This window comes from Diadema setosum, chromosome 20, assembly GCF_964275005.1.
Source record: "Diadema setosum chromosome 20, eeDiaSeto1, whole genome shotgun sequence".
NCBI classification, from domain to species: domain Eukaryota; kingdom Metazoa; phylum Echinodermata; class Echinoidea; order Diadematoida; family Diadematidae; genus Diadema; species Diadema setosum.
The window spans coordinates 30,583,891-30,593,571 of NC_092704.1; the positions used below are offsets into that span (position 1 = coordinate 30,583,891).

At 36.2% G+C, this 9,681-nt stretch overlaps 1 protein-coding gene across 1 annotated transcript; it reads right to left on the reverse strand.

Moving 5' to 3' along the window:
* Positions 1–2,270: 2,270 nt before the first annotated feature.
* On the reverse strand, positions 2,271–9,436 carry LOC140243599 (uncharacterized). Its single transcript, XM_072323265.1, has 3 exons — positions 9,257–9,436; positions 3,916–4,053; positions 2,271–2,390 (listed from the first exon to the last, which is right to left on the reverse strand). Exons 1-3 carry the CDS (start codon positions 9,434–9,436, stop codon positions 2,271–2,273), a joined length of 438 nt encoding a protein of 145 aa, XP_072179366.1.
* Between the last annotated feature and the right edge of the window lie 245 nt (positions 9,437–9,681).

The following is a 9,681-nucleotide window of genomic DNA, read 5'->3' on the forward strand; positions in this document are numbered from 1 at the left end:
TAAAAAGCAATGCTATCATGTCACTTAGTTGCCTTATAGAAAGCATGATCCTATAAGAGGAATGTTGGTTTATTTTCTTGTGCCTTTATGCACGCAGCAACCTAAGAGCATTGTGTGTATGTGTGTGTGCGTGTGTATGTGTCTGTCTGTCTCTCTGTCTGTCTGTCCTTCTCTCTCTCCTCTCTCAACCCATAGCGCATGTGTGTGCATGGGTATATGTGATATGCGTGTATGCTTGCATTTCAGTATGTTATGATATGGATTTTTCAGTCTACCAATTCCATCGGCGGTAGATAATTATCGTTGTGGCGTTAAAGAAGTCGCATTGTAATAATTACTGAAATCAAATTCATTGTTTGAGCCCAATGTATCACAATCTTCAGATGTAATAATCGCGAGGCTTTTCAGTAACAATAAAGTATTACGTTGGAGTTTTCACATTTTACATTTTCTTTCATTTATTTGCAAGTCGACCAAACTTGGCAAAACGGCACATACGGAAAAATGTATATTTGAAGGGTTTGTTTGCAAAAACCGATAAGTCCATTTTTGAAGATTTTGAAGTACAATTTCTGTCATAATGTACAAAATAATACCTTTTAAATGATACATTGGTCATTACTTATAAAGGTATATTTTTGAAGTTATGGTCAAAAGAAGCAAAAATTTTCTTATTATTCTCTTTATTTTTCTTGACCTTCAATCGCAAATATCTCCATTTGGCAAATATGGACTTATCGGTTTTTGCATACAAACTCTTCATTTCTTTCAAATCGAGTACAGTCACATTGGCACTTTACATTATTATGATCTTGATAGCAATTCGAAATTTTCATCGTGTATATCATCAGATGTAGGGGCGTGTAACGAGTACAGAAGTCTTCCGAGTTAATTGTTGTTTGTGACCAAAACTTATGATTTCTTCTTTTCTAAATACAGTAGACTCCCGCTATAAGGAACACGATTATAACGGAATTCCAGTTACTGTACAACAACATAAGAATTCAGGATCCAAAATTATTACTCATATTTCTTCATAATAATTATACTCTATCTATCGGTTATAAAATTTCGATATGACGAAAGAAAACCGCCGGTCCCGAGGACTTCGTTATAACGGGAGTCGACTGTACACAGCAGCATCTTATCAACAGCAGAGTCCACTTCAATGGACTTGGTACTGGGGATAAAGGGCCTCGCCTTGGGTGCACAACCGCTGCAACCGGGGTACTTAGTACTCGAAACAAGGACCTTTTGATTAAAAGTCGATGGCAGTAACAACTGTATGCAGCTCCTCAAAGATGGTAATGATAACGGTGATGATGATTATGATGATGACGATGATAATAATGATAATGATAATGATAATAATAATAATAATGATAATAATAATAATAATAATAATAATGATAATAATAATAATGATAATAATAATAATAATAATAATAATAATAATAATAATAATAATAATAATGATAATAATAATAATAATGATAATGATAATAATAACAATGATAATGATAACAAATATTATAATAATTAGTGTAGTACGTGTCTTTCTCGTCTTCACTGTGTTGATGACGATTGTAAAAATTTCTCCATCGTTGCATCGATGCAAATAAAAAAAAAATGAGGAAAGTCATGAAAACAGCCAATATGACCAAATAATAAGGACATACAAGCAATCATGTTCACTTAAGATCTTTGACTGCTAACGGTTTAGAATTTAATATTCATAATTGATAAGAGAAAGTTAAGTTTGGTCTCGGGTTTTCCCGGTCGATCTATCATACCATCCACTTCGCAGCATTCACACTGACAAGTGTATGTCTTTTGAACGCAAAACCATTTTGACCCATTCACTCCGAGATCTCAAAAAAACCGTAGGCTCCTACACAGGACCTACAAATTTCCCGTAGGTACACTAGATCTATTGTCACAACTACCTCTCCCTAGTGAGAGTACTGATGAAACTTGGCATACTTGTATGCAAAGGGAGACGTTCGATAGACAAAAATGACGAGTAGTAGGTGCAAGTGTCACTCAAAATTCATTGGGATTGTTACCACATGAAACTTCAGTTTCAGTTAGAGGCTCGCGGGGCTAAAATTCTTGTTGATTTTCATCGCAGGGCATTCATTACAAAGCGCGACATGAACACCCACTAGCAACATTAGCAACAAAGATAAGACGACCTCAGACGGACCAGGGAGGTGTCTCACCTCCCTGGACGGACGGAGGCCATCGGAATAAATTCGCCCAGGTGGAGACTACACGGATGCCAGTAGATGTTTAGATGGCGTCTCCAAAGCCAACGTGTTGACGGGATCGAGGTCTTCGCTGAAAATAGTCCTGGCATTGGACCGAGACTCGAGCGGTAAAACCAACCACTAGCATTAGCGGTGAAGCGTAGACCGACAGGTAGCAATTTTCATCCACGATGAGTTCATGGAAGTGGAACCATCTCGAAGACGAATTCGACCGAAATCAGGCGACGAATCGGGAGAATACTTCCGTCAGTGATAGAAACATTGCCGCATGATGGCGCTGTTACAGACCACTCTCCGGCACGCTGGCTGCGTTTTTCACTGAACAGAAACGGAACAATAACAGTAATTTAGTTGTACCATTGAGCTAAAACAGAATTTTGTTGTAGATCCATGGTTGTACATATATGTTATCAATTGTTGAACATAATCAATAATAGTTCTTCCTTCTGCAGTTTAGAAAATCGTCAATTTCATAAAAGCACGTCATGTTTATGGAGCATCAACGTATGCACCCGAAGAGGTATACCGCGATGGGTTTGCCTTATGATTACAATGTGAAGGGCACGTCAAATTGACGTTTATTTTACATCACAGCAACACAATAATGTAATAAAGATTGATATGTCAGTAAAGAGCTACATAAAAATGGGATTGCCTATGTGCAAGATTCAGGTACACAATAAAATCAAAATTAAACATTTCACAGAGACAGCAAAATTGATTGATGAAGCAAAAGACATCAAGCTTTCGTAAAATTGGGCACATACAAAAGCAACATCACAACCGATAATCATTTTATGTCTCCAATCGACCTATATGCTTGTGTAGCCATGTGAAACAATGTTTCTAGGCAGATATATAAGTTCTCGTTGTTGTTTTTTTCAAGCCATAAGCAATAATTTCTTTTACAGGACAAGTTCACCCAAGTAATAATAATGCGTGGATTGAGGAAGTGCAGCAATTAGTAAAAGACATCAGTGAAAGCATGAGGATAATCGGACAATCCGTTCAAAAGTAATGAATTTTTAATGTTTCTGTTCTATACCATCGCTTTATAAGAAGACAACAGTTTGTGTCATCACTGCTTGACAACGAAATAAATTGATATAAAATAATTCCATAAATTTTCATTTGTTTCATAAAAAGTAATTATTTCCTAACTTGTTACTGGCACATATTTAGGCTAACATTGATCTCCTGCTTTCTGGAAGATGTTCATTTTGCGAGAAATATGAAATAATGTTGGATCCTATTTATATTTTCTTTCGTTGTACATACGCGACGTCACAAACTCTGTAGTATTCTTCTCATCCAGCGTTGTCAGCGCTGAAACTTTAAAAATGTATAACTTTTGAACAGACTGGCCGATTTTCTCAAACTTTGACTGATGTGTTCAGTTGATATTACTGCATTCACATTAATCCACGCATGCATTACTCGTACTTTAAGTTATCCAACATCTTCCAATTTGTCTCATTTATTTCAAAATCATAACCGTTATTATTAATTTCTTTGTTATTTCCTTGTCCAATGTCTCTCCATCTACCAATAACTTTATTTGTGTATATACCTCTTCCTATTGTGTATGAATTATTTCCCCTTTTTAAGAGTTAGCGCCACCAGTAGTTATCAAAAATATAGTTACCACGTCGTTCTCAGGCGAGACGCGACGGGGTGATTTCCCGCAGCAAAGCCCGTCACAGCAGAAGGCCGAGCCGACCACGGCGACCACGAACTCGACGAGCCCGATGAAGGATAGGATGCCGTGAATGAACATCGCCGCCTACGAACCAAGATCAACATAACAGATACTTGAAACAAGTTATTGCAAATAACAGATATCGATAGATATAATATAGACATTATATGAATAGATGAATAGAAATAAGTCGCTAAAGATCAATAGATGAAAACAAAAAGTAGACAGCAACAAATATTGCTGCCTTTTGAAGAACTTCAACATAATGAATAACAGGAAAAGCAGACAGACATTAAAGGAGACCTCCTGATGATTTTCAAATTTTTACATTTGAACAATTATAAATTAGTCATACTGATGACAGAGTTTCAAAATTTATGATACGTGGGATGAAGAATAAGAATATTTTTGAAATTCATAACAAATTGCAATGAACGAGGACGATGACATGGCAGGGTCACCTTAAGAATGCATGAGTTGGGGCTCAAGGAAGCAGAACAAAAGAAGAAGGCATGTATAGATTATACACAGGTGAACTCGCAAGCAAGCGGTATTGTAATGGAATTACCTTGCCACATTTCTGAAATATGTGAGCCTCCTACAGTATGTCACCATCCTTGTTCAGCGTAATTTGTTTAAGGTTTTTCAAAGTATTGTTTCTCTGCTCAACAACTACAATAAATCACACAAATCTATACATGAAGCTGTTGATTTATGTACTACATGATATGAAATTATGAAAATCGTCTGGAATGCTCCTTTAATAGACAGAAGTAGGTACAAAGGTAAAGAAAAACGTGAGCTATAAAGTGAGGGAAAATAGAAAGGGAATAAGAAAATATGGAACAAAAATTGAGTCATACAATTGTCGATGTTGTTTGTCAGTGTCATCGCAGTTGTTATTCTTATCATACGGTAACGTTTACATCGGCAATGGGGTGACACGTACGCCAAGCCATCGCATAGTTCGAGAAGTTACAAGAACATTAACTATCAGGAAATGATATTTGACAGCATGCATATATAACAACTGGCGCCAGCATCAAACATTTTGAAAATCCTTTAATAACACTGTCAAATATCTTTCCGAGTCACGTATAGTTATGCTTGACTGACGGCAGTACCAAGTGGGATAACTAACACAACTGACTGACAGAAACAAAAGGCACGTTCTAACATTTGCGGATATCAATTTACGGATATTAAAGTAAAATTTCTCGAAATGATAAAGCTGACATACATGAGTATCATGTCATATTAAGCAGTAAAACCTACCTAAGAATTGGACCCGTGTACTGAAATGAGAAAGTTTTGGAATTTCACGGTTGAAAACGTTTTCACGAAACAGGGACATTGATCACGATGAGAACATTATTATAGCGCTAAATTCACACAAATTCACTACGAATTTCACGGAATAAAAGAGGCTAGTTTGCATTCCGGCGTTCTTGTATTGCAGAGAAGCGTTCTGACCTAGTAATGTTAAGCTTCAAGGAAAGTTTTCCCTCCCCTACTTATCTATCTCTCCATTCGTCCATCTATCTATCTATCTATCTATCTATCTATCTATCTATCTATGCATGCATCCGTCTACCTATCTATCTTCATCTGTCTACCTATCGATCCACCTGTCTACGTGTCTATACCTATTTACACACCAATCACTACTCAGCTATTAATCGCTTTAGCTATCTTCCTACCATATATCTGTCTATCTTGTTCATGATCTAAACTTCTTGCTGTATCAGGTTGTCATAATTATTGAATATATGAGCGTCAATATACGCCTGATGTGAGGAAAAAGTCAACTTGGTAAGATGACAACTTCGGCGTTACATTTTATGCGTTTTTACGAAGAAATTCTTCGGAAGAACATATACCATCGGTTATCATTTTCAAGCTTACTTTCTTCCACAAGTTTCTCCCGGTTTATCAATTTCATTGGAAAGCACAGGAACCCTTTCCCCCTCTTTTCAGTAAAACAGAAATACCCCAAAAAGATTGTGTACAGCATACGAACACTGTGTGCCGATAACCCACTTAAATCTGACGTAACATTAACAACAATCGTGAAATATTGACTCGTAACGACGAAAAGTAAAAAGGCTGCCATTGGAAACTGGGAAGAGAACCAAAAATACTAGAAAGGTAATTCTCCCTCAAACATGTATAATGTATCCCTAAATATGTCAAAATCAATGATATATCTCAGACATACATGTTCATTATGACATGGTGTATAGATACTAGAAAAAAAAAACACTTTGAAGAAAGCGTCAGATCTTGAAACAAAATAATGCAAACACTTAGATGAAATATGATTATTCTAATACAATTTACATTCACAAGGGGAAGAAAAAGAGTGAATGGGAGAAAGAAAAGGGAATGTCCGCTTGTATTGTTTGTTAAATTGCCGAATAAATAAATAAATGATAATAATAATAATAATAATAATAATAATAATAATTATAATAATAACAATAATAATAATGATAATAGTAATAATGATAATAATAATAATAATTATAATAATAACAATAATAATAATGATAATAGTAATAATAGTAATAATGTTTTCTGTAAATTGCAAATGAAGACCGTTGAACACAGAAGGAATTACGTATCATACCTTTTACGAGGAAATAGACTCCGTATTTGTCACTTTGTCTACATGTATTCCTGAGAGGAAATTTGTTACTTCTCTCTTTTTTTCTTTTTGTTTTTTTATTGATTGATGAACGCGAAAGTGACAAGAACTCAAATATGACAACGGGTAAAGACACCAGACCGGAGAAAAGGAGTTCAAGGTTGAGGGGAGTGCTGACTGTCTTTTGCTGCCTTGTTTCATACCACGCCGGGTTTAAATTTAGAATAATTAGGATACCGGGAATAACACTGGCTTCCGCAGAACTAGTATGGGTTTCAGGATCTGCGCACTTTTATTTTTCCGTTGTTGTTGTTGGTTTTCCTCCATGAACATGAAATGGACGACTTGGAGAGAAAAGTGAAACCGTCTGCCGATAAGCTACAGCCTGGGTCTTTACTTATAGCAAGGTTTCGACGGAAGGAATACAGCGAACGACTGATAAATATCATGGAAAATGTCATCCCGGCTTTGCAATATTGAAAAAGGCAAATGGCAGGCTCCTGGAAGCAAGGCTAAATGCGAAAACAGCGTATAAGATTAACATGACCTGAGATCAGGCCGTCATTCAATGTTCCTCATTATGTATGCTGTCAATCATGTTTTTGCGCCCCTAGCCACTCCCCCTCCCCCCTCATATTACCAAGGAGAGCAAAACAAGGAAGAACATTCAATGTTCCTCATTATGTACTGTATGCTGTCAATCATGTCTTTGCGCCCTAGCCCCTCCCCCTCCCCCCCCCCCCCCCCCCCATTTCGCCAAGAAGAGCGAACAGGAAGGAACATAGCACGCCAGATCGGCGCAGAGCAGAGCAGAGCAGAGCAGAAAGAACAGAGGAAGCCCGGTCCCGTTCGACTACTTCCGTGGCTGAACATTTGTGGCTTCTGCTGTTATTTAACCACTATATGATTCATGGTTCTCCCCAGGCAATAGCCATTCGCACAGTTTTTCCGGTATATAATTTTAGGCAAGTTTCTGAAGACTTCTGAAAGATGAGAAAACCCACTTATGGTTGTTTTTCCATATTTGGAAGAAAGCTTCGACCGGCATCCTCATCAACTTTAATTCATCCAAACCAAGTATAATGTAAGACAAAGAATGCAGCTGATTATGGAGAGTGAGTTTTCAACTTTTTTTGAGAAATTATGATAACCATTCTTCAGTTTGTCTGAGTCATATTATCCGTTTCAGAGTAAGACATGTATTAATTTATATGTGCTTGAAGTTACATGGATTTGATCACGATTAGAGCTGAAAATGATGATGATGATGATGATGATAATGATGGTAGCGATAGTGTTGTTTGCTAAGCGCAATGCCACTGCTTAGCTTGAAATTAATCACATATTTCAATTCAATTAAATTCAGTTGAATTCAGTTTGATGAATACATTGTCGTCGTTAGTGTTTTGAATATCATGATTGTTTTAATGCTCATCAATGATAATGCTTACAGCTGCACGTCAGACAATGATGGTCAAACCTTTTCTTCTTCTTTTTTTTTTATTAGCAACTGCAGCCCCTTCAGAAGTCCTTAAAACCCATCGTTTTCAAATCACTTCAATTCATCTAATACTAAAAGTACTTGATTGGAAGGATATCATATTCGTAATCTTTGCTTTCCTCTTTTTTACATTTCTTTGGAAAATTAGATTAAATTTCTCAAATTCACACCCTCTCCCCCAAAAATGAATAAAAGAAAGAACAACACCAAAAAGAAATAAAAGTCCTAAAAGGTTAAAGATTCACCTTTAGGTCACCCTCACCAACCGACTTATAGTGCATGCATAATGTCACTGTGACCAATAGCATATTTTCGCGAAAACGCAACATGACACATGTTAATTCCTTTAATTCGTTATCACTTATTCCAAATGAGATTTTTCCCGTTTTATTTGCTTAGTATCACATCGTCGATTAAAGTCAGCTTTAACAAGGTGGGGAATTCCGTTTTAATTTATTTCTCTCTCTCTTTACCTGTCTATCCACCCCCTATCTATCATTCTGTATCCATTTATCTATCAATCTATCTTTCCATGTATATATCTATTTGCCTATTTAACTATATTTTCATCTATTTTTTATCTACCTATCTATCTTTCTATCCGTCTATAATATATTTATCTATTAATCTCTCCAACTATTTATACTTCTATCTATCTATCTATCTATGCGTCTATATATCTTTTTATCTATATGTCCATCTATCTATTCATCTATTGATCTATATATCAATCTTGCCATTTTAATAAGTCTATCTATCTTAATAAGTCCATCTTGCCCTCTTAATAAGTCTATCTATTTTTCAGTGGGCTTCCATACTTCCTCCTTTTCTCCTTTTCATTTACGGTGCTTCAATTCATCTTTCCATTGATGTTCTCTTCCAGTTGATAGCTCTGCCTTTTTACTGGGTCCCTCCATTTTCTCACTTTACGCAAGGTTATACTTGTACTTTATTTCGACCACTTCTGTTTCTTTTTTACTACAATGTATAATTACTATAAGGTTCCTCAATTATTGTTTAGACTTTTAATTCTACAGTGTTCTTTTATCTTATTCTCTGTTATTAAAGGAAGTGAAATATATATGTTTTGTCGAAAAATGAAAGAAACCTTTAAATTGAAAATAAAATCTAACTCTCACCTCTTCTCCAAATATTGTACAGATGGAGCTTGAGATGAGCTGAATGCCTAGTACTCGGATGTCTGAGAGGGGATGGATGAGGGTGGGGCAGGTGAAGACCAGGGCCGTGACCCCTGCGATGACCCCTTCTATGACCATCATTATAGGACCAATGATCGCGGTGAAGATGCACATTACCATGTACGCAACGATCTGCCCCGAACGAGAGATCATGCACAGACAACATACAGTACAAAACGTGCTGTAAATGTTATATTTTACTTAACATGAATTTATGAATGTTATAGGGGGACACATATAAATGCAATAATTCAATTCAATTCACTTTATTTCCACAGAGTAAAAAATAAAACAGAAATACAAACTTTACAATGAGTGGAACTTACATTATGCAAGATGCAATAAATATATATAACGTGGGAGAA